We start from the raw sequence: 26562 nt of genomic DNA, 5'->3' as shown, positions 1-26562 counted from the left end.
GAAAGCCTGAAGGCAAGGAAAGCACAACACGAGAACAGCACATTCAGCAGGTGGGGGACAGGATCCAGACCAGCCCCTCTAGGAAGTGAGGGCGGAGGCGAAGACTCAGGATGGAAACACGGAGGAGCGTCATCCTAAAAGAGAGCTGGGGGACCAGAGGCTGCCTGAGCATTTCTGGAGCTTTCCCTGGTGCAGCACGGGGAGGGAAGGGTGGTGTGAAAGCCACTGCATTGCACAGATGAAACGGAGCCCAAGGTTGCAGGAAGGCAGCTGGAGAGCTGTCTGCCTCAGGGCAGGAGAGACTGGGCACCCGGGTGCCCCCGTCCTCCTATAGCCTTCCCCCCGGAGCCCTGACAGCATGGCCCCGGCTCCCCCGGCAACTGTTAATTTATTCCCACCTCAGCCCACACCCCCAACGTGGGGTCAGGACTCTTCCTCAAACAGAGGCGGCACCAACGTGTCTTTGGGTCCAAATGCGTCCCAGTCGCCTTTGTCAGATTATGAAGGCGGCTTGTCAGATCCGGAGGGAAGCGAGCTCTCGGCAGCCTCACGAATTTGGCTTTAGCTGAATGTCATTTTTTGTTAGTTTTCTGTAATCCCCGTCAACAGGCCATGGAGCAAGAGAGAAGAAAGTGGGTCTGAACCAGAACACAGAACAGCCATCCATCCCTGGGGGCAGAGAAAGGTTGGCGGCCCTTCTCGGAAGGATGCACGTAGAAAAGCTTTACCTGTAGACATAGATTAACTCACTTTTGTCTACTCAGTCCAATTTGAGGTGCATATTGAGTGGTAATGCTGTATTAATAACAAAGGAGTGGGCACATATACCTAAAAAGGAGACATTATAGTGGATTGGTGACTGTATATTGGGACTTTCAGAGTTCGAGCCACCAGTGGGAACCTTGGGAACTTTTCCTTTTTTGGCGGGGCGGGGGGTGGTCATTGTACTGATGGTTCCAGTGAGTGGGCCTCTTAGCTCTGGCAAGCGTCTCAGTAATCACGTGTGTGCTTGGCTCCCGGATATAAAGACTAGAACGTCTGAGGTTCAAACGTTTATTATGGGTTTAGAATATAATTTTTTACCCATACTGTGTGAGAGACACACTCGTGCTGAAGAACCAAGTGGTGTGCTGGGAAATCCTAGCCCTGACTCACAGCTTTGCCAATCTCCATGGTGTAAATACTCTCACCAGGTTGACGTCAGGCTGCCAACTGTGATCACGGACTGCGGAGCTGTGTAGCATTTCTACTACACACACACAATCGATATAACCTCCCGAGTAAGAATCAAAGGCAGTAAACCGACTAGGGAGAGAGAAAAGCCGGCGTTGAGCACCTATTGCCTTTGTTTCGTAAGATAATTTATTGTGAGTTTCTAATGGTGTTTAATAACTGACCTGGAGAAGTCCTGACATTCTAGAAGCTGGCTCTGGTGACACTACCGGCTGTAGCGATAGCATCGTGACTCAGACTGGGCCAGGTGCTGGAGCCGGGGGGAAGCCCCCGTCCTCCTTGGTGGCAGAAGTGACGGGAAGGAGAGCTCGAAGCTGCAGGCAGCTGTGCTTTGTGCAGAAAGCCCACCGGCGGGAGTGAAGAACCAGGGCCACCTGCATAGAGATGCTAAGCGGGGGAGGGGGCGTCACAGCATGCCAGCTCCTGCGTCCAGCGGACACTCCGGTGTTCGCTTCCTCCCCGTGGTTGGCGCTGCGAGCTAATGAGGTCCTGATCCGTGCTCAGCACCACAGCACCGAGAGCTCTGGCAAACGTCCCCCCTGTGCCGTCTCACCCTTCACGCAAGGACTTCTGTGCTCTGAGGTCCAGCTGACGACACCCCCTTTCTGAAGCCTCCCTGACTGGTCCAGCCCCTGTAAACTCTTCTCTCCCCTCTGAAAGCCTGCAGTCCTTGGGTCTCTACCATATTACTTAGGAATGAGCTACAGTCTTGTGTCTCCCGTAAGTGTGTTAATTCGGTTTCATGGCTGAATCTAGGTTAGTACTCAATAAACAGGTTTGGGCTCATTACTTAATTATGACTTAGAAACAGAAAAATGCAATACGTCCGTCTGGGTCTTCCAATCAACGACATCCTGCAGGTTCCATAAACCTCTCGCCAGGGTCACGTTGGACAGTTTGTGGTACGACGGCTCACTCTAGGCCCCGAGCAGTCACCCCACTCGCGCATTCGATGGGGCTCATGCTCTATGCAGCGACAGTGCAGGCGGCTGGCTCACGGGCTGACCCCAATCCTACCTCACTCCTTTCAGCAAGGAGGGAAGAGCCAGGAAGCATGGGGAGAGGGGGACTCATCTTTCGAGGTCTGGAGGGGACGGAGCAGGCACGGGCTCTATGAGCAGCGAAGGCAGTTTTGTGACCAGACTGGATGGGGGTTCATCAAGTCAGACCTCAGGTCTCTAGCCAAGTACACCTGCCAGGGGCCTTCTGTGGAGGGTGTCACTTTACTCCCTGAATGTGGTCACCACTCCTTTAATGCCAAGAAAACAATCGTAAGCATCACACACACGACTTTGATGTAAACGACATGAAAGAGAGCCTCTCCTTTCACGTGTCCTGTCCAGTCAGGCACAGCCAGGAGTGTGAACGGCGTGAACGTGACCTCAAATGCAATGTCAGCAGACATGTGAGCCCTCCACACAAACCGCACTTTTTTCATTATTGCCGAATTGATGCAGCTCCTTTCTTCCCTGAGAAAGACGACGAGCTAAACACACACACACACACACACACACACACACACACACACACACACACACTGTATTTACACAACACAGGATGAATGGCTGCAGTGTTTGCCCAGAGAACATTCCAACTAAATGTCCCATTAGACTGTCTGTCAAAAAAGCTCCTTGTAAAACGCAAAGTGGGGAGTCCTTAGGATAAAAGGCAGGTTAAGTATAAAACTAATGCCTGGGAGTGAACAGCACTGTAATACGTGTTGCCCATGGCTTAAGATCCCCCACAAAGAGCAGGAAATGAACACGAGCTGGGTGACTAGTTCTGGGGACAGTCTAGGTCTGGGCACCTGCACTTGGACCAGTAAGGTGACCGACCTGTCAGTCTGCCTGGGGTGTCCCAATCTTGTCAGCGGGAGGCAAGCCGGGAAGGCCGCTCACCCTCCAGACCACCTGGGGCCAACGGGGGCCACACAGGAGGAAGAGGCAGATGGGGGAGAGCTTCCCCAACGCGCTGAGCCCTCGCCTCCCACGGCCCCCTGCCCAGCCCCTGCTCTACGGACACGTATCAGGTGAAGTGGTCGCCAAAGCAGGCCTCGTTTCTAACTCACGTTCCTAACCTCCTGGCCAGTCCAGAACATTTTTATTGCCGAAAGTTTTTGATTCTGTTGTCTTAAACACAGTGTGCTATGCTCTCCTCGACATCTAAGTGATGCCACGCCAGCCTCTCCTTCCATCCCTGCCTAAGCACACCTGTACCTCGGTCCGTGCTTTATCTACTCTGTGCTCACTTTGTCTGAGACAAATCCTCGTATTCTTTTTGAAATTCTGAGGGTGGCCTCATCAGGAAGCCGTGGCCACACTCCCCTCGGCACCCAGACTGTGGCAGGCCCCCTGCACCCTACCTACCACGTGACTGTTCCCAACCCGAGTCCTAAAGCTGGAAGGGATCCTAGAGGTCCTCTGAGCAGCTCCCCCGGAAGGTCAGTGGTTTGAGGGCCTTCCCCTCCCTGAACGTCAGTCCCAGTCTCCACCGAGTTCACAGAAGGGACTCCCAGCTTCCCAAGGCTCCTGCTCTGTTCCTGGATGGTTCCTGCCATTAGTGGTCTTTGCACGTGTTTCTGGTCACTTTCCCCAGATGCTCAACTCCTACCTTCACAGGTTATGAGATACACCTGGGCCCTCTTCAAGCACCAACAGCCACGCAGCCTCTCAGGCCCGTCTCCCCGCAGCCCCCAGCCTCTCCTCCCACGATCGTCCCGCGTCCCAAACGCATCAACCTCACGCATTCCAGGTATCAGAGCTCCGTTGAAAGCACGCTCAATCCCAGCCGTCCCACTCTTGGCTAAGTGGGGATTAAGGCAGGAATACCTTCACCTTAGATTTTTATAGCACAGTAAAATTTACTTCCCTCCTTTTACAAATGAAAAAATGAAGCCCCAGTCACCAAAGTGGCTAGGCCAGTACAGTTATGTTAGGGGACACCTGAGCGGGTTACCCCTCCATGGCTCTAGACACAGGACGCTCATATCAAACCTCCAAAACAGCTTCATGGGAACCACCAGGGAGCCTAAGAATGTCGGAGAAGACCTACTCTGCACAGTGCTTTCCACAGGAAGTAGCCAGGTATTCTGAGATGGGAGAGTGGGATAGGATATATTTTAAAATATTGTGATAGAGCACCAAAGCATTTCTAGGATTTTTTTCTTCAAAACAAAATGTGGAAGTGGGGAAGACTTTTAATCTAATATCTGCCCTCCTTTCTGGAGAAGTGGGATAGGACCAGAGAAGGGATGCTCGAAAATGTTTGAAAAGCCTCCAATGCCATCTGGACCCAAGATACACTGAAATAGAGGAAAATATGGAAATTCTTTTGGCTATCAGTATTCCCTTTGCTTTGGAGCTTATTTCTATGAAGGCTGTTTCCCCCTTGCTTCTAACTGTGCTATTTAAATTCTATCTCCAGTATGCTGACAGCCAAACCTATAGGCTAAGGCAGTGGTCTTCAAATGATTTTGACTGTTTAAATTTTTTAAAAATATGCACAATTAGCATATGCAAATTTTATACACAATAAATTTTTGTTTTATATAATTTATAAAATATATACAATTTTTAAATTTTATCTATATATATAGTAAAAAACCATAAATTGGAAGCTCTAAGGTTTTGTGGTACGTGGGCATCTCACTGCTGTGGCCTCTCCCGTTGCGGAGCACAGGCTCCGGACGCGCAGGCTCAGCGGCCGTGGCTCACGGGCCCAGCCGCTCCACGGCATGTGGGATCCTCATGGACCGGGGCGTGAACCCGTGTCCCCTGCATCAGCAGGTGGACTCTCAACCACTGCGCCACCAGGGAAGCCCAAGGTTTTTTTTTTTATATCCTAACGGCTCGTCTTGTTTTCCTCCGAGGGAATACCCAGCCCACTTTGAAGATCACACCCAGCTGTCTCATGAAGTTACAAGACACCAAAGTCAAACTTATAACCTAATTTGAAAGCTGTAACCTAAGTCACAAGTGCAATTTAATGCCTGCAAAAACAAATGGGCACCTTGGCTGAGAATTAATTTATTTATAAACCACATCAATGGCGAAGACACCTTGCTCCAAGGTAAGCACCTGCTCACACAACTCAGTATCACATTTGTATTCCTAAATCTGCTGTTTCTTTAATATGTCTTAATACATCTATTTGAGATTGAGTGATTAAGCTCTCTATTTAAAACACAAGGTCACTTTTTCTTAGGAAGAATCACACATATATCCTGTGCTATGAGTAAAACATATATATTTACATGTATACACACACACATATATTTAAGATACAGAAATGGATTGTTACTCAAAATAAACAAGGCATGCTATAGCATAGTCCCATTACTCGTTTTTAAAACTTAAAAAAAATCCAGCATCCTCACCTATCGCTCTCCTTTCACTGAATCAGTTGCATAAAATGAGGCCATTTGTATATTTACCATGCTTCCAATCTCCAGGCATATCAACTACACAGCTGTGATATTTATTGATGAATTGAGCTAATAACACACTGATGTAATCATCAACTCTCAATGCCAATATTTCTCCCCCTATGTAAACAAAAGGGTGTTGACACAAAAGGCTAATTTTCTCACAAGCTTTACGTGGAGAAGGTCAGCAAAGTAAACACCCAATCCTAAACAAAAGCGTTCCACTAAGAACTGAGCCGGAGTGTTAACACTGATCTGGAAGAAAAGACGCTGGATCTGAAGGGAGCCGGCGAGTCGGCTTCCGGGATCCTCCAGAATGAAAGATCCAGGTGTGCGCAGGCCAACGGAGCACACCGCCTGGGCCAGATGACTTCATTCCTGTTACTTCTTTACGCAAAGCAAGGAGAGGAAGAAAAGATTTGTGACCCCCTTACGGCCGGAGAGGTCGTTACTAAGACAGACCTGAGCATTGCATTACGGGCAGGGAATTCCCTTACCCCATTCATTCACCTTGGAGAACTTCTTCCAGGTTCGAAGGACAGTTTCATTCGAGTTTTCCTAGGCAGACTGCTTTGGTGATTGGCCAAAGCAGTTCTGGACTTAGAGAGAGAGTATGCAGAGAGATAAAAATAAATACCAGTTGAAAATACACGGAACCCCGGATTAAAGAAACCTACAAGCCTTCGTCTCCATTCATCAGAAGATCTGCCCCACGGGCCAGCCTGGACACACACGTGCTGGTCACTGGCTGGACCAGTGGGACTGCTGCCTCCAGATGAGGCTTCTACACTTGGCCACCTTCCTCCACGTCCAGTGTCACCAGCCCCACTTCACTCATGGGAGATCCCTGATTTTAAGCAGAAGGAAATAGGGATTCTCTGGCTTGGTCCATAAGTAAAAAGCAAGGTCTTCAGTCTGTATAATCTCTCATTCCCTGTATTGCCAGTAAAACAATGGGGGGAAGCGGAGCAGAAGCCAAGCGAGGGGGGGAGGAGGGAGAAGGGAGAAATAGCATCACTCGTGTCGGTGCCATACAATGGCCTTCACTCTGCACTTCACACGCACAGTGGGAGAAAAAAGACTTAGAACGCAGACTGTATTGGTTTTCTGGAGCTGCTGTAACAAAGTACCCCAAACTGGGGGCTTATGAAGGGAACCCTCCAGGGTTCTGGAGGCCAGAACCCGAGATCACGGTGTGGGCAGGGCTGCTTGCCTCTGAGGCTGCAGGAGAATCCACTCTGGCCTCCCCCCTGGTTTCTGGTCTCAGTGTCTTCACATCGTCTTCTTCTGTGTCTGCTGCCTCTGTGTCCACGTTCCCCCCTTTTACAAAGACACAGTCACCATGGATCAGGGCCATCCGATTTATATATATATAAATTTATTTATTTATTTTGGGCTGCGTTGGGTCTTCATTGCCGCGCACGGGTTTTTCTCTAGTTGCGGTGAGCGGGGGCTACTCTTCGTTGCGGTGCGTGGGCTTCTCACTGCAGTGGCTTCTCTTGTTGGGGATCACAGGCTCTAGGCACGCGGGCTTCAGTAGTTGTGGCACACGGGCTCAGTACTTGTGGCTCACGGGCCCTAGAGCGCAGGCTCAGTAGTTGTCGCACACGGACCCAGTTGCTCCGCGACATGTGGGATCTTCCCGGACCAGGGCTCGAACCCGTGTCCCCTGCATTGGCAGGGGGATTCTTAACCACTGCACTACCAGGGAAGTCCTGGGGTTTCTGCTTTGGTCAGTTGACAGCCAGTTACCTGCACTCCCTCTGGGAGGTGATCCCCACCTGGTACTGATAAGGGTGAATCTGCAGACCTTCAGAGAGAATACCCAGGTCCTGGGTCGCGACTCCCCAGCAAAGGTACCAGGAGGTCCACACTTCAGCGGGATCAAAGATAGCCATGGGAAGGGTCAGGACCAGGGGCCTGGGGACAAGCTACCAAAGACCTTTTCTGACATCTTGGGGGTGATAACTATTGTGACAAGTGAAGGAGTCAAACCTGCTCATAACAGAAAAGAGTGAAAAGTCAGCTTGGACTAAAATAAGAAAAAGCAGCCGTGCCATTAATCACGCTGGGAAGATATGGAAGAGCCGGCTGCCAAGTGAACAGCTCGTATTATTTCTCCCAAGGTCACTCTGGAAAATGCCACAGCGACCCCCTCCTTGATGGATCACTTTCTTACCAAAGACACCCTGGACTGGCCTTGTATTTTCCTGGCACAGGGGGACACGCAGCTGTGGCCCTCGCCTCATGACACACACAGCGATGTGTCTAATCCCCGCTTCTCCTGGTCCTGCCGAGAAACAGAAACCTCAGGAACACCAATCCCTCCTCCCTTGTCTTAGACACCCCCTCCCCCTTTCCCCCCAACCCCGGCCAGGATCTATAGCTATGTGGATCCTCTGGGTAAAAGGGGAGGATTGCTTCCCCAGGGCCTGCTCCCAAGGGAGCCATGTGCCTCTGAGAAATCCCCCGCCAAATGGATCAACAACAACTTCCGTCTGGAAAGCAGCTTACGGAGGAAGTCCAGCAACAGATCCCGGGGGGCTCCTGGCGGTGTTCGCTCATCAGGAGTTCCCTCCACCCTCCCCGGTGAGGGGGCCCCCTTCCATCTCCACTTCCACTTCAGCTGCTCCAGTGCTGTCCCCCTCTTCAGGGTGACTGACCGGGGACCAAGTCTGGGCGGGGAGGCACTGAGGACACCTGATGCCCCCCTCACCTCTCCCGCTCTCCGTCTCCCATCCAGGATTCCCGGTCCCCGACCTACTGCCTCCCAACAGCTACGGTCTCCCCTGCCACACCAGCACCAGCTAGTCTCAAAGAAAGGAAACCAATACACGCCGAGAATCGGGAACTCATATCAGGACCTTTAAAAAACAATTCTCATCCTGCTTCATGAGGGACTATGGTAGGAGAAGCGTTCTTCAATTTCGAGTGAGACAAAAGAGAGAAATACACAAAAACAGCCAAATTCACACTATGGGAGATGGCCTCGTACTAAAGCAGAGCTGGCCAGACGGCCCCAGGGACCAGCCTGTAGCCCAGGAGAGTCAGATTGATGGTGTGGTCGCAGTTGCGGGGAGCAGGGGGCTGCCCCAAGGACGAGAGGGACGCGGAAGCACCTTCAGTGAAGTCCGGTTCCCACTGGGGCTCCGGGGAGGGCGTCTGTCGGTCACGCTGCTGAGCGCGCCCTTGGGTCACAACTCGGAAGGGACTTCTACATCCTGGGGTCCGTTATTGTCACAGCAGGAAAACTGACATCTGTTTCAAGGGAGGACCCGTGGGCGGTATCATAGGCAGTGAAATGGAGCTTGCTTCTCGGTTCATGCTCAACCACTACCTACTACAAAGAAAGTAGCCAATAACCTTCAGGTCAGGGCGGGGGGACACGGAAGAGAGAGGTGCTGAAAAGAGAAGTAAGTATCTCCCAAGGGCAGAACCGAAAAGAACTAAAGTCTTTATCAGAAAAAGATTGGAATCTTGGTCAATTCCACTCCCACTCCTTTATTCAAATGTAGTTCATTTTTTAAAGTTACCTAACCGGGTTAACTGCCATAATGAGAAGATACCCTTGCCTGTCTCCCACCTCCCATCCCTTCCCCCAACCCCCCCGCAATGCTCCTTCCCTCCATAGACACAAATTCCGGTTTTCATCCTAAATCTGATGTGCTTTAAACAGTTCACAAGGCACTTCTGTACACGGCATCTCATCCTGCTTTTTCAACCGGTCATGGTGACCCGTCCCGCTACTCTATGCTGAACTCAGAGGGTTTGCGTGGCTTGCCCAAGGGGACAGACAGCCTGTAAACAGGAGGGCAGCATGTCCTATGGTGCATCGCAGCACTCCAGACTCTGACCCCTCCTCGCCACCACACGGCCTTGCCCATTAGAGGCACCTAGTGGACCTGTGGATTGGACGGCCATAGAACCCATGAGCATCACGGTCCAGAAAGAGTAAGTGGGAGGCTTAACGCACGGAGCTGGTTAGCAACAGCACGGAATTTGGAAGCAAGGCACCAGGGCTGGTGGGTGGATGGGCAGTGTCTCCATGCAGTTCTGTGTCCCAGGTCCTCCACGGAACAGTAAGGTCAGTTGTAGTCCTCCCCAGCACCCTCCCCTTTTAAAAAACTCTGCCATTAATAGATTCTCCGAATTCTTCCCTGCTTTCTAAAACCCACAGTGTCAGAGCGGAAGGAAAACAAGGCAGCTGGTCTTGGCCACCTTTCCCAAGAGATTAAAGGACACATGCTGCGCGAGGGAAGGTAATACAATTCTACTCGGCTTCTCGTAACCTTCTTCCTTCTCCACACCTTGCAAAAGCTCGCTCCATGCCCCCTTCCTCATCCAGCATGCTAAGCCAGCCTGTCTTAGCCTCCTGGGCCCACAAAGCTAGGCGAAAAGGAAATACAACAACCCTCCCAAAGTCAGCCACCTAGATCAAATAAACTTTCAAATTGTTATTCCTGATGGCGGTCCTGGCCACCAGACTAAGATTCTCTGCTGTGTGTTTCATGCTGGAAACCGTCTCTATTTGTCATTTACATCAGAGTGGCCTTTTACACACCAGGGCTGGTGCAACAGCAAGCTCTTAACATTTTTTTTTACTTTTTTTTTTTTTTTTTTTTTTGCGGTACGCGGGCCTCTCACTGCCGTGGCCTCTCCCGCTGCGGAGCACAGGCTCCGGACGTGCAGGCTCAGCGGCCATGGCTCACGGGCCCAGCCGCTCCGCGGCATGTGGGATCTTCCCGGACCGGGGCACGAACCCGTGTCCCCTGCATCGGCAGGCGGACTCCCAACCACTGCGCCACCAGGGAAGCCCCGCTCTTAATATTTTGTTAAAAAGGGTGACGTCACGGCTCTATTAGTAAAAAGTGGGCAGGTGATGGAGGGGATCCAAGTCTCTAGGAAACAATTTTTTTCTTAAAAATCAGCTGCAAATGATGAATGCTACTGGTTTTCTAAGCTTTACAGTGATTCATTAAACCCCATGAAGAGTTTTTATCTTAACTCAGAGGGAAGGGGAAGAGAGTGAAAGCAAACAGAAGGGGTCTGACCATCTCTTATTCCAAGCTGTTAAATATTAAAATATTTAATATTAATGATAGCCCACGCGCTGCAGCCTCTGATGGTCAACAGCTCAGTGGATCATTGTCTCTTACGTGTCTTTGGTTGTTGCCGTGAAACACTCAGGGTATAAGGAAATCTATTAACTACAGAGGACAAGTTCCGAGAGAGAGAGGAGAACAGCTTTGTATCTAACACACGCTGGGATACCAGAAATGGAGAAGCCGGGGAAGGCATGGGGGAGCTTTCCTCACTGCAGTGAGTGCCACAGCCAAACCCAGGATGCACTGCCTTGTCCTTCTCCTCCAGAGAGAAGCCCTCCCCCGCCTTCCCTCTTCAGGTCGCTTCTGCGTCTGCTCAGCCCAAGCCCCTGGAAGCTTTCATCGGGGGCAGTAGGCACACGGCACCGTGGGACGTCCCGAGATAGGATGTGCCTGGATGGATGTGCTTCTGAAGCTTTTGTGAAATTTGACGGCCTGCCCTCCATTTCACCCTGGGTGGGGAAATGCCAGTGGCTTGCATGGTTATGTTTCATTTGGAATCATTTAAAATAGTTTAATTAATTTATCATGTTGAAAAATCCACCTTGCTTTCTGAATCTGTTCCCCATCTTAATTTCCACCAGAGGCACATAGGCTACGGTGCCCTTAGAAGAGTATTGACTCGGCCTTGCTGTAACCTTGGTATGTCTTCACCATCTACCAAAAGCGAAATAGAGTACTCTTAGGAACTCTGGTCCTAAATCCTGTCTCTTATTTCTTGACTCCAAATGAGAAAGTCAGTGCTTAACCACCTCTTTGAGATTTAAATAGGGGTTACGACAGGGCAAATACACATGATTTCAAATTACTAACTGACAGATCTGGGAATCTCCATAGGTGTGTACAAATCATACAAGTGCAGGTTTTGATGAAATATGCAATCAGCATTGCTTTGTTAAATTTAAGTTTTCTTTAAATAGACACTTAAGTGTAGAAAGACACTTAAAATTATAAAGTAAATCTCAGGCTATTATCTCCTTCTCTTGATTATACAAACTCTTTTCTCCTCAAACAGCTACAATCCAGGTTCTGGCCATCTCCTACTGCTTCTGCCCTGTGCTGAAAGATTGTTTCCTTTTCTATACCATGGGAGATGTCTAAATACTAGAAACAATGTTATGGTAAAATTATGACAAAGAAATCTGCATTACCCACGATTGCGTTGAACGAGTGGCTGCACCCAATAGGCCATAGGTACATGGATTAAAGATACATTTTTTGTAACTGTGACTTTATGATCTCATGAACATTCTCAAGACATTTATGTAAAACACTACAATCCAAGACATAGTAGGTCTAGCACACAAACCACATCATAAACAGTATCAGACACATCTGCCAGTTCTGAGCTGGTGACAGAAATGACAAATAAGGACGTTTTTATCATTTGTTCCTCACAAGGTCGTACTTTGAAGTTTCAGAAACAACTCACTGAATCAGTAGTAATCCCTTTGGATAACGGTATGCAGCTTGTATTATTTTAATTCAAATTTAAATCTGATTGCTTCACTTTAAGGGTTTCAAAAGGATATCTATAATTTTGGACTCTTGGCGTAATCTAAGGTAGCTGAGGTTTTTAAATTGCTTAATTTGAAAGAGCTCATTTTCCAAAATGTATTCACACTCCTATATGTAATTGGTAATGATGTATACTGCATTCTGTGCTGTTGAGATTAGGTACAGATTTCTGGGCGATCAACACCAAACTCATCTCTAGACATCCCAATACTCAGATTCATCTTGTATCATTTTCATTTTTGAAATTCAGGCCAGTTGAATTAGTCATGTTTAAAACAGTCTAATATAATCACACACACACACACACACACACATGAATGTATATAAAACTGGAGAAATCTGAAAAAGGTTGGTGGATTATGTCAATGTCAGTTTTCTTATTGGGGTATAACACTGTAGCCATGCAAGAGGTCACCACTGGGGAAAACTGGCTGAAAGGTACATGGGATCTCTCTGTATTATTTCTTACAATTGCATGTATATCAATTATCTCAAAAATTTAAAGAAAAGAAGCAAGGAAGACAACAATACATTACATCACCATTTAGTTTTTTAAAATATGTATATGTCTTATGTATCTATACATATACAGACTTACCTGCATACATGTACAAACATAAGAGCCATGCATACATATGTCTCTGTATGTGTGTACATGTCTTTCTATATATGTGTGTATATATATGCTACTTCTGTAAGGATACCTAAGAAATCACTAATGCTGGTTGTTCCCAAGGAGGAAAACTAAAGCAACAGAATGCTTATTTGCTTTTCACAGGATACCCCTCTGTGCCTGTTGAATTTCGTGCTATTGGCATTACTCATTCAAAAATAATTCTTTAAGAGTGAGGACAAAATAGACATTTCAAACCTAAAACAAACAGAAACAAACCAAAGAATCTTAGCATACACTAAAAGCCTTAGTGAACCCATGTAAGAAGTCCTAACTGTGACACACACACACACACTGGCAGTGAAGATGCAAACAGAGAAACAGGAGAAAGTCTCTTACGGCTGGAGATGCAGTAGGACAGCCGGCAGTTGATCTTCCGGAAGAGCTGCTTGTTAATTGGCCAGAGGAGGAGAGTGAAGAGCTGAAGGGTGTTGATGATGAGCCCCGAGGCGATAAACACGTAACAGAAGATGAGATGGCACAGGAACTGAGACTTCAGCAACGCGATGAGGTCCATGCTGGGTGGGCGCTCCTCCGCCGAACCACAGACGCCCACCGTAGAACACGTCCAGAGGACAGGACGGCCGGGACTCAGGAAAACACCTGAAACACACACCGACGTCAAACGTGAGAGAAAATATTATCTGCTCTTATAGGCAGGGGAAAAAAACTCTTAGAAGAAAACTATACTCTCGAGATTAAACACATTCTACAAGGAATTCCCTGGTGGTCCCGTGGTTAGGATTCCGAGCTTTCACTGCAAGGGCCACGGGTTTGATCCCTGGTCAGGGAACTAAGGTTCCCCGCAAGCCAAGTGACCAAAAATTTAAAACACGTTGTACATTCGTTGATTTATTTTTATTTCAAAAACTTTTTTTTTTTGGCCGAGCCATGCAGCTTGTGGGATCTTAACTCCCCGACCAGGGACTGAAGCCAGGCCCTCAGCGCGAAGTCCTAACCACTGGACCACCAGGGAATTCCAGCAAGCATTTATAATAGCGCTTCCTTAAGGTCGGGCAGTTTCAGTCCTTTAAAAAGAATAGTTCCTTTAACTGCACTAATGCCTGCGAGGCGGGCACTGTCATTACAGAGGAGGGAATGAGGCCCACAGAGGTTAAGCAACTTGGTCAGGGTTCCACAGGCCTCACCGCTAAGGAGAGGCTGGTGGCCAGAGTCCGCATCTCTGGACCTTCCCTCCGGCCAGCCTACTGCCCCCAGCAACCCCTCCACACCTCCCTCCACTCGTCATCTCCAGATCTCAGTCCAAATGGCACTTCTTCTGGCAAGACCTCCCCGAATGCATGCCTGCCCGGGGGAGGCTGGGGGCCACCCCTGGGGTGGTGTTCGGAGGGGGTGGCCCAGGCGGCACCCTCTGCCGTTACTGTGTTACTGCTTCGCCTGTTCGCCTTCCTCCACTGGACCGTCACTCCTCCGGGGCACACGACTATTCTGAAGATCATCCCTGTCTCCCCCAGCCTTGAAGCAATCACTGGCACAGAGTTGGAACTTAATTAGAAATACATATATGGGACTTCCCTGGTGGCGCAATGGTTAAGAATCCGCCTGCCAATGCAGGGGACACGGGTTCGAGCCCTGGTCTGGGAAGATCCCACATGCGGCGGAGCAACGAAGCCCGTGCACCACAACTACTGAGCCTGCGCTCTAGAGCCCACAAACCACAACTACTGAGCCTGTGCCCCATAACTACTGAAGCCCGCGCACCTAGAGCCCGTGCTCCACAGTAAGAGAAGCCACCGCAGTGAGAAGCCCGCGCACCGCAACGAAGAGTAGCCCCCGCTCGCCGCAACTAGAGAAAACCCGCCAGCAGCAACAAAGACCCAACGCAGCCAAAAACTAAATAAATGAATGAATAAAAAATTTTAAAAAATACATATATATTTGTGGAACGATTTAATGAAGGGAAACAAGGGATGAACTTTGAGATATCAGTAAACACAAATAACCAACTATGAAGGCAAGAGGAACACGCCACCACACTCCTGACACACACACACAGACACACACACACACACACACGTGCGCGCACACATGCACCCTTAAGAGTTCTAAGATTGAACAGAAACTCAAAACATGCACAGCGGCCAGACTCACGGCCCTGTCATCAGTCTCCAACCCCAGAATGGAATAATGAAATAACTGTCCAGTTTGGCAAATTAAGCCTTTGAGGAACAGCCTGGAGGCAGGAGGTTCAAATACTCTGCTGGAGCGTGATGCGTAGCAGGCTAGCTTCTCCCAGAAGCAGAACGTCATCGCAAACGACCTCAGGAACAGCTCCAACGGCAGGACGAACTTTCTAACAGTAATAGTGAAGAGACCCTAGACGTCATTACAATCTTTATGGATAATACTGTCCCGCAAAAAATCTGTATGACAGTAGCACATATATGATCTCATTTTAAGCCTCAGATGAATCCCATGAGTATTATTATTATCCCATTTTTCGGAGTAAGAAACTGCGATGCCCCATAGGTTGGGCGATTTGCCTGAGGTTGCCACCATCAGTAACTGACCTTAAGATTCAGTCTGACGGGGCTTCCCTGGTGGCACTGTGGTTAAGAATCCGCCTGCCAATGCAGAGGACATGGGTTTGAGCCCTGGTCCGGGAAGATCCCACAGGCCGCGGAGCAACTAAGCCCGTGCGCCACAACTACTGAAGCCTGCACACCACAACCACTGGGGGCCACTCGCCTACAGTCCATGCTCCGCAACAAGAGAAGCCACGGTAGCAAGAAGCCCGCGCACCACAACAAAGAGCAGCCCCCGCTCGCCGCAACTAGAGAAAAGCCCGTGCGCAGCAACAGACCCAGCGCAGCCATAATTAATTAATTATTTTAAAAGTGCTTAAAAGGATTCAGTTCTGACGTCCGAGCTCTTTCTCCTCCAGCTCTCTGGGCGACTTGACCCCTGGGGTGTGAGGTGGGGCTTCTCCTGGGCTCAGAACTCCCCTCCACAGAGCAGCCCAGAAAGGAGCCCAGGGCAAAACCAGTGCAGCGTTCAGTGAGGTTCATAGTCCCAAACTAGGCGCAGAGTTGGGGACACGGGACTCGCTTCTGGGACTCCTAGGCTGGTTTTGAGGACAGTCTTGGGCATAAGGACAGTCACAAGGTGCATTCCTGTAAAACATGACCCTCGCTTAGACTAACTGGAAGGCACCTGTGATTCCTATGTGTTTCTGAGACGAGGGAAATAGAAAGTACCTTTGGCCTGATTTCTCTGAAGTCAGCTCAGCTCAGCTGAGACCATCTATCTCCCCAGAAGCCCTGCTCTCTGGCACAAAGCCAGGACGCTGCAGGGGCTGAAGCAGCCCTTCTTCAATGTTTTTCAGAAAGCACTGCCCTGGGACACCTCCAAGTTGTCAAACTCTTTACTTAGTTTCAACACACCCAGTCTCTCTCGAAGGCACAGACATTAAGCTGGTAGCTCACCTCAATGCACTTGGCTTTTAGGAGCTACATGAATAGAAGTGACGCACGTCAGCAGCAGCTATAGTCTGAGGTGGAATATTCACGTGCTGTATTCATTTGTCCTTGGATTAGCCTCTAAAAGCTTCCAGACACTCTAGGCCAGAAGAAGTGTGATTCTTCACTAGGTTTCTGGGACCTAGCGTTTGGAAAGTATTTGACAAATCCTTTGCTTTGCTGACTTAACACTAAGAAATGGAAGTCAGCTGGTACTGGAAACGCAGGGGATTGAATGCCGCCTTCCTCGGTTTCCTGTCAGAAGTAGGGCATGACGAAGAAAAAGTAAGCTTTTCTTTTTTTCCTTGTTTAAGTCCAGGGACCAGCATGCCCTTTAGTAAAACCCTTGCTAGTACTGCATGAACCAGGGGTCGAACACAACGTTGGTGAGCTTTAGGAGTCACGAGGGGGGTCACAGACAGGCGAGCCTTAGCTGGCTTTGTTCTGCCCCAGACCCCCTTCCTAGACTGGTGTGGGTTTGGAGTTCAACTGTCTGGGTTTGAAGCTCTGTTATACCCCTTACTGGTTGCGTATCCTCAGGTAAATTAACTTTTCTGAATCTCGGATTCTTTATCTACAAAAAGGGCTAATAGATTGCGATCAAAATTCCAAGGAGGCTACTGTTTTTTGCAAAACTTTAGTTGATTCTCAAATTGATATTCAAGAGCAAAAACGACAAGAATAGCAAAGGAAATGCATGATGAACAATAAGGTAAGAAGTGCTGCGAGTTTATGAAACAATTTAACTGATTATTAAAAGAGAGACAAGGCTAAACTTTTTTGGGGGGGGTGTGAATATGTGTTGCATGTCTTAAGTTTATTCCAGATAGAAGTTTGGGGGGACCATCCTCCCCTTCTTGACTAAAGGCAAGCTTTCTCTCTAATATGGTGATTTGCCAATTCGGTACCATACTGAGGAAAGATGGTGTAAAGATCTGACCAGTGACAAAAACAGGTAGAGAGAAAGCATTTTAAAATTCTTGCCTTTTCCTCTAATTTTTGGTGGAAGGATTACAGGTGGTTTCTCTTTTCTTGCCCGTGTTTTATTGTTCTTTTCTATAACGAGAATGAGATTCTCCCCCTTCCTGGGCACAGAGCTGGATGGACGCATCTCCCAGCATCCCTGCCATTGGTTAGATGTGGTCAGAGGATGGAGCACACGGGATGATGAAGGTGGTCCCTGAAGGCTGCTTGCAAACTTGATGAGGAAGAACCACGGGGTGGGCTCACCCTGTCAGGTGAGCGGAAAGGTGGAAATCCAGCCCATCAGCAACAGACCAGAGAAATTCTGGAATGTGAAGGCAACCTGAGACCACCTTGAATCCAAGCATAGCTGACGGTGGGGGTGACGCAGGCCAGATGCTAGAGGGTGAGGGACGTTGCAGGAACGTTCGAATCTGGCAGTCCTGGCTAGAAATCCAGGCTCGGCCGCTGCCTAGCTCCATCCCTTACTGAACTTCCACAGCCCCCAGCTTCCTCCTCTGCGAAACCAGAACGAGACCGCCAACACAAGGTTGCTGCAAGGCTCACGTATAATAAAGCGTCTGAAACACTTAACACGAGGCCTGGAACACAGGGAGCTCACAATAATGGGAGAATTTTTCTCTCATTTCAAGAAAAGAAAGAAGGAGCAGCTAAGATGTATTACTTTGGCATCCCTGGGAAAGCCAGTGAGATATAAATCAGTTTTCCTTCTCACTCCCTATCTACTGATAGGGCCTGATGTTTTCTTTAATTTACCTTGAAGTGTGTTAAAACATTGCCTCCTCCATTTGTTTTCATTCTAATCTGTCCTTTACTGCTAGTGACTCTGAGATGGGAAGTGATGCGTTCACCAAAACTCACATGGATGGTACCCTTTTAACCAGGTAATGACCTTGGCAAAGCATGGAGATGACAAAGGGACTTCGGAATAAGGGAAGGTGCCAGCCGGCAGGATGCTTTCATTACCCTTGTGTTTCCCACGCAGATTTCTACCCTGAAACTGGGCAGATGCAGAGAAGCTGGCGTGCACACACCGGTGGAGCTTTGCTACCTGGGACTCCTGCAGGGTGAGGGGTGGGAACGCAGATGGCATCAGCGGAAACATAAACATATAAAAGCAGCCCAGAATCTCCCCATGGGAGAATTCAAGGTGCATCCTTCCCTAAAGACGCGGCTTCAACGTAAAGCATCAAATTAGAGAACCAACGGGAGGACCTGAGTTACGACTTCGGTCTTCTGCCCTAGTCAATATTCTGCAACTATTAAATAAGCACGAGCTTCAGACACACTCAGGAAGAGACTAAACCTGAAACGGGATGAACTCTTCCACTAGGTTGTTTTTAAAGATTTTGGTGGGGTTTTGTTTTTTTTTTTTTTTTTGTCTTTTGTACATTTACATGACAGAATTAAACCAGGTCAGGGTTTTAGAGGAAGCCAAAGCTTCCTTCCAAAGAAATCACTCCAAGTGGAATTGCTAAGATAATGCCCGAGATCAATTTAATACCATCACTGAAATCTATACAACCCATTATTTAGGCTCTTTTAATCCCAAACACCAGAACAGGGTTCACAAAACAGAAGAGAGATCTAACAAATGCTAATTGAAACGATGCTACTTTTTATATTGCAAACTAAAACTGATAATACGCCATTTTAAAAGAGCTGGGGTAAGACGGACTCATTCTCACAATGAGAACCACCACACAATCTTTTTAGAAAGCAACGTGGCATACACAGAAAGACCTCAACATCTTCACACCACTTGATTCCGTAGGCCAACCTCTGACCATCTCTCTCAAGGATAAAACCAGCTTTTAGAAAATTCTCTCTGCACCAAGATATTCAACCAGTATTATTTGTAAGCACCCAAAGTTAGAAAACCATTTACCTTTCTGACATGAGGAAACAATCAAGTGAATTATGGGAAACTCACACAATCGAATGAAGAAAGTATCACTATAATAGGTTTGTAGTAAGATGGAAACATTTTCATTATGATATTGGGAGATGAAGGTCACCGAATTATAGAGAGAGAGAATAACCACAACTCAGAAAAACACTACCGGTAGTTATCTTTCTGTGTATGCGCACACAACTCAAGTAGGGCTGGCTGGTGGACTTTGTTTCTGGACGAATACTTTTGGCCTGTAAGGCAGAGAATGCCCAGGCACAAAGGTGCCTTGCGGGAAAGGGATGTGGATGCGGTCCCAGGTGAAATGAGTGGCGGGCTGTTCCAGTGGTCCATCTTCCAGATCTCGAAATCTACTTTAGGTTAAATAAATTTAGCAAAATCTCCAAGAGGGCAGCAACGAACTTGTGGCAGCCCGAGGCAGCCACTTAGCACTTCCTCCTGAGAAACATGGATAAATTTAGTTTTGGATTCCCGGGAGTTACACTGGCCCAAGGCCCAAAACAAAACACGAGAGAAAGTGTTCTAGACTGAATTTAACTGTCTCTTACTAAAATATTCCTCAATTAAAAAATTATCATTGTCTAATGGGTTGGCAGAAGCCTCTGTAAAATTAGCTTATTTTAAAATTTGATGGAACAGTCCTTTGTCTAATACCCCTGTACCATATATGAAGTCCATTAAAACAAAAACTCCAAAGAAGTCATAAATCATACTCAACTACTTCATTACATCCAATAATAAATAACCCTCAGTCTCTCTCCAAAATCTAATTTTAGGATAATAAAAATGTAAGTCTATAGAAAACTGAGGTTAAGTTTATGTTTAACAGTTGCTTCTGAGCAGCTTATAAGAGAAAAAGAAATTCCTAAAGAGTTTTAAATCTAATCCAAGGAAACCAGGATCAGGTAAACCCAGAGGGATAACCTAGGTAACTTTTCCTGTCATAAGAAAAAACAAAGATAAAGGAAATTAAATGAGGTATTCTCCGAGGCCTTTTGTAGCTCTGACAGCTACAAGATTAAAATATCTAGAGTTAAACATCAGGTCTTCTGAATGGTACCCAGTGAAGCAGAACAAGTCCGCTGAATGTTTTACACGCACAGTGTCTCATTAACTGTCACAAAAACCTACTATGGAAGGTACTGCTATCCCCATTTTACAGATGAGGAAACTGAGGTTTAGTGAGACCAGGGAACATGCAAAAGTCAAACAGAGAGTAAACTAAGCTCAGGTTAGGCTGCCTTTAAGACAGGAAGCCCAAGGCAGCTAGACTCCACAGGAACGTGGCCTTATTTCATGAACTTGGTTCCATATTTCACCTCCCGGTTCCCTGTCTGACTGTTGGGGTGATCGTGAGTTTTTGAGTCACTGCCCCACCAGTCAGTCCTGCAGAGACCCAGTCATGCCCTCCTTCCAGGTAGAAGGTCTGCCATCCCCAAACCCCAATCCAGCTCTCCCACGGTCCCTGGGATCGGAGGGCTCTGACCTCACAGAGTTGGTGCAGTCGGAGCGAGCTGCTGCCTAGCTGCATTTCCAACAACCAAGAGTGTGTGAACTATTTTATAAGATACTCAGTGGAAAATATATTTTTAAATTATGTTCGATCTCTGGAAGTTTCCAAAAAATTTTATGAAGGACTTTTATGAAGTCCTGATAAAACTCGAATATCATGAAATCGTGAAACCCAAAACTGAAATGAAATAAGGAAAATTAATCTTCCAAGTGGGGAAGCAGACACATTTCTGCTTTAAATGAGTCTACTCCAATTAATCTTGAAACCTTTTCAAAAATGGAAGACTGATGGAGGTTGCACGGAGATCGTTATAATCTTCACACCATTATTGCTGCCACGTGGCATGGCCATCAACTCAGTCACACACCTGTGAAGGCTGAAAATACATGGAGGCTGAGGAAGAGGAAGGGGCCGCTCTCGCCTCCCCTCCCATCCAAGCAGGGAGATGGCCTGCGACCAGCTCAGGGCCTCCAGGAGCAGGCGTGAGGTACATGCATCGCCAGCTGGCACCCGCAACAAAAAAGAGAGCTTTATTCAGTGTAGAATCCACCTCCTACTCCAGTCCTACCGTCACCAAGGCAACACGGTCAGGACAGCGGGTCTCATCACACTGCCCACCTCTCTCCTTCCCACGTGGGTCGTGACAAAGCCGTGTGGCCAAGGCACGCCACCTAAGGGGAACCTCGCCAGGTGGCCGCTGGTGTCAAGCCCATCTACCTACTGTGTGACCCTGGGCGAGGAACCTGTCTTCTCTGAGCCTCAGTTTCTGCATCTGTTTAATGGAGGCAATAATCCGGTCCCCAGGGGTGTTGTGCTGATGAGAGGCTGCAGCCAGCTCAGGCCTCAGGAGGGCACTCCTGGGTACCAGGGTCCACCGGGGCTCCCAGAGTGCCTGTGACATGCCCCTCCTTCAGCTGCTTCTCCCACGTGTCCGCGCCCCAAAACCAGCTACCATCATTTTTTACTAAACTTTCCGCCTGTGGGTCTCATGATCCATTTCTTTTGTTTGTTTTCGTAAGATTTTCCTCATTGGAACATGTTTTTTCGGACATCCGCACAATCCAGGACGCCTCTGAGCCCAAAGTGCCTTGTAAGGCTGCCCCAAAGTCCACTCACAAGTTTTAAAGAAGGGATCACGTCTCCATTCCCAACCTAAAGGAAGACAGTTCACAGTCACCTGTTCTGAGGCCCTCTTTATAATGATGGGTAATACCTGTTAGTTCCCATAGAAATTATATTAAAGAAACGAGTTGAAGAAAACAGTATGAAGGTGCCTCAAAACACCAAAAATAGAGTTGCCATATGATCCTGCAATCCCACTCCTGGGCATATGTTCGGAGAAAACTATAATTTGAAAATATACATGCACCCCTACGTTCACAGCAGCGCTATTTACAATAGCCAAGACATGGAAACTACCTAAATGTCCATCAACAGATGAATGAACAGAGAAGTTGTGGTATATGTACACAATGGAATACTATTCAGCCATAAAAAGGAATGAAATAGTGCCATTTGCAGCAAGATGGATGCGACTAGAGATTATCATACTAAGCGAAGTCAGTCAGAAAGAGAAAGACAAATACCATGTGATATCGCTTATGTGTAGAATCTAAAATATGACACAAATGAACTTATCTATGAAACAGAAACAGACTCACAGACATAGAGAACAGACTTGTGGTTGCCAAGGGGGAGAGGGGTGGGAGAGGGATGGACTGGGGGTTTGGGATTAGCAGATGCCAACTATTATATATAGAATGGATAAACAACAAGGTCCTACTGTAGAGCACAGGGAACTCTATTCAATATCCTGTGATAAACCATAATGGAGAAGAATGTGAAAAAGAATTTATGTATAACTGGATCATTTTGCTGCCACCCAGAAGAAATTAACACTTCATTGTAGATCAACTCTATTTCAACAAAATAAATTTTAAAAAAAGAGCTGAACATAGTACAATAAATATGAACCTTGTTCTGACTTCATGGAGGAGAAATAAAAACTGGCATTGACAAGACCCAGACTCTCAGCACTTTGGTGCCCTGTGAATATACCAGTATCTCCCTGACCTCACGGAGCCTTACGATAAGGAGCTGAGGACACATTTCTCGCCAAATGTTATATGTAAAGGATGAGCAGATAAAAGGTGTGTCTGCATCACCCAGGGGGCAGATTGGAGTGGGCAGACTTCCGAGCAGTGTGAAGCCGGGGCCAGTCACCAGTGCAGACAGACACGTGCTTGGGTCCCCAGCAAATCACGGCACCTAATTTTTTTTCATAAAAGCTGCTCTTTAATATTTCAAAATAAACCGAAAACCAATAATAATAAAAAGCCTTTAAAATTAAGACTTATGGGGCTTCCCTGGTGGCGCAGTGGTTGAGAGTCCGCCTGCCGATGCAGGGCACACGGGTTCGTGCCCAGGTCCGGGAAGATCCCACATGCCACAGAGCGGCTAGGCCCGTGAGCCATGGCCGCTGAGCCTGTGTGTCCGGAGCCTGTGCTCCGCAACGGGAGAGGCCACAACAGTGAGAGGCCCGCGTACCGCAAAAAAAAAAAAAAAAAAAAATTAAGACTTATGGCAAAATTCAAAACATTGTTTGAAATTTCCTTATTTTATAATTCAATATTTTCATTTTCAGTACCCATTGGGGGAAGGGGTACAACCCTAACGTTTTCAGTATTGAGGAGCTCTAACCTTTAAGCAGGCTCCCCTATGGACAAACAACAGCACGTGGTCTGTGAATGGCCAAGCCAGGACACCGTGGGGATACCACCGAACAGAGTCAGCCAAGCACATCCTCCGGCATCGTTTTCCAGTAAAGTTGAGAAGATCGCCCAAATCTCTCCACTCCTTCTGGCCTAGCCCACCTAGTCTGTCTGGGTCGCCAGCTCCATCAGGAGTGATGACTCTCACCATTATGCTGAGGACAACACACTGCCTGTGGCCACGTGAGCAGGGCACGTAACCAGCAGAGGTCACCAGCCTTGGACAAATGGCCAAACTGCTAGCTCTTGGGGGGGCTCCAAGCATCAGAGACAGGCCATCTCAGAAAGCCAAGCAGACGTGAAGTGACAGTAACCAAAGCTTGAAGAGCATATGTCACAAAACCACGTGGACGTGGGAAGCTCTACACAGCAGCTAACTGGTGCAAATACAAGTCAGGAGGCATCATGACTGGGAACTGATCTTGCACCGGGACGTGTCAACTGGACAACAGCCCTCCTTGGGAACCCAGAAATCATGACTCTACTAGTGGTTGAAGAAATAAATGTAGAAGCGGAGGCACCAGTATTGAGTCGGGGGCTGGGTTTGACTATTGATCATCCGTGTGTCCGTATCACCTTGGTTACTTGGCCTCCAGAAATCTCAGCTTCCTCATCTGTCAGTGCGAGGCTCTGCCAGATACACCGACCCCACAAGGGTGGTGGAAGAGGTCAGTGAGGTAAGAAAAGAATGTGCAAAGGCTCTGCTGGGCGGACGCTTAGGCACCTGTAACCACTCTCAATTCTATGGCTCAGAAAATGGAAAGTGGGGCCACTTGTCCAGATGTCCTCAACTAGAATGCTTCTGATTCATGGAAACTAACATGGCCTTAGTACCCTGGGGTACTTACCAGGGAGTAGGGTTTGGAGGAAGCACCCTGCTGGTTCTGTCATGATCAAGAGTTCACTGTAGGTGGGGTGGGTCCCTGAGGGTCTGCTCAGAGTAGCTAATTTGGGTGGGGACAGCAAGTGATCTTTTTTTTTTTAATTTATTATTTTTGGCGGCGTTGGGTCTTTGTTGCTGCGCATGGGCTTTCTGTAGTTGTGGAGAGTGGGGGCTACTCTTCACTGCTGTGTGCGGGCTTCTCATTGTGATGGCTTCTCTTGTTGCGGAGCACGGGCTCTAGGTGTGCGGGCTTCAGTAGTTGTGGCTCACAGGCTCTAGAGCACAAGGCTCAGTAGTTGTGGCACAGGGGCTCAGTAGCTGTGGCTCGCAGGCTCTAGAGCGCAGGCTCAGTAGTTGTGGCGCACGGGCTTAGTTGCTCCGCGGCATGTGGGATCTTCCCGGACCAGGGCTCGAACCTATCGAACCTATGTCCCCTGTGTTGGCAGGTGGATTCTTAACCACTGCGCCATCAGGGAAGCCCCAACAAGTGATCTTTCTTTTTCTTGTGCATCACAGACACCAGTAACCAGGCTCTTTTCTCTCCGGTGGGTCCCTCTCCATTGTCCTCACTGCTCGTTAAGCGCCCTTGACCCTCGAGTCCCTGGAGACCCTGCTGTTGCCCATCCTCATGTTCTGGTAAGGAGGGTAGGGGACAGTGGGAGATCGATAAGACTAGATTTCAAATCTTTCATTTCTTTGATTTTCATAAAGGGATGCCAATGAACCCAGGCAATTTCCCCGACTTGATTCATGCATAATGGACCCGAAGAGAGACTTACTAGAAAACAAATGCACTTAAATGCTTTCCTGACATGAATCATTTATTGAAGACAGAATTGCTGGCTGTGAGCGCCCAAAATAAGTTGACTTACAGTATCCTTGTTTCTAGAGAGATCTGAAATACGATCACAGAATATTGACGTACTCAGCTATGAACGATGCTTTTGGGGTCATTATGGACTGGCTATTCCTCGAAAAGTTTCATTAAGAACAGCAGTGATAAAACACAAAACAGGACCTTCTCTCTCTCTCTCCTTTTCTTTTTCTACTTTCCTGAGTCACAAAGCTCAGGAATACAGGATGCTTGGTGAAAGCAGTGATGTTCCTTCCAATTTCTGTTAAGTAGAATCTGGAACAGGCATTCTGGGATTCGTGCAAACATTCATTAATCCACTGACAACTTTCTTCATTCATTAGGTCGTCTGTCCACCAAGCTACCCATTCATCCATTAAGTCAAAAATTCACTGATTCATATTTATTGTTGCAGCTCTATTTATACCATTGCATTAGACTGCTGAAAGTAAGCACAGGGGATTCTTACAGAGTCCCTCTCTGTGTTTTATGTGGGTGAGTATCATGCCCAATAAACCAAAGTATTTATTGAGTAATTATTTCCAGGCCCAGGATGAACCCCCAACCCCTTCCACTTCTTACAGAATAAATAGATGCTCAATACATGTTGATTCAATCCAAATTTCTAGACGACCTAATTTAGTCTCCATACCAATAACCCTGAATTGTCAAAAACAACGTACAAAGGGATAATATGAACTGAGAAAGTCCTAGGTTTCTTTCCCATTATAATAAGGACAGAGCAGATGACCCAACAATTTACTCTCCCTACAGAAGCCATGCAGATAAACCCACACGATTTCTTTCTAAACCGTTATATCCTGTAACCAAGCAGAGAATCCTCTTCTACCTCATGAAATTGCATGAGGCAATATATCAAACTGACATGAAAATAACTAAAATGAAAGCAATTACCTACTTAAACCCCAGTAGGGGAGTTCAGATGTTGGTTGGGGAACAGAGTTGACTTTTCTTTAAACAAAGAATCTTCTATTAAAATAAAATCTGGTAAAAGTAAAGGAAATTACTCTCATAGAGTAAGTCACTTAGTGAACCAAAATCGTGAATTCTTTTAAAGGTAACTTCCCCCATTATAACAGTAATTCACATTCATTATAAAAATTTTGTAGTCTAAAATGTAGAAAGTTTACCACCTATATGGCCACTGACACTTTGGTTTATTTTCTTCTAGTCTTCAGTGAAGACACTGGCTTTTTT

General features: G+C 47.5%; 1 protein-coding gene across 2 annotated transcripts in view; it reads right to left on the bottom strand.

Moving 5' to 3' along the window:
- AGPAT4 (1-acylglycerol-3-phosphate O-acyltransferase 4) overlaps positions 1 to 26562 on the bottom strand; it is a 108608-nt gene that overhangs the window by 59902 nt on the left and 22144 nt on the right. For both annotated transcript variants that reach the window (XM_065888487.1, XM_065888488.1), the window contains exon 2: positions 13289 to 13552. In XM_065888487.1, coding sequence (XP_065744559.1) covers positions 13289 to 13552 — 264 coding nt within the window. The remainder of the gene's footprint in view (positions 1 to 13288; positions 13553 to 26562) is intronic.

Source organism: Phocoena phocoena, chromosome 12 (genome assembly GCF_963924675.1).
Source record: "Phocoena phocoena chromosome 12, mPhoPho1.1, whole genome shotgun sequence".
NCBI classification, from domain to species: Eukaryota; Metazoa; Chordata; class Mammalia; order Artiodactyla; family Phocoenidae; genus Phocoena; species Phocoena phocoena.
The sequence above is the reverse complement of the archived record's forward strand: the minus strand, read 5'-3'. Positions and strand labels throughout refer to the sequence as shown.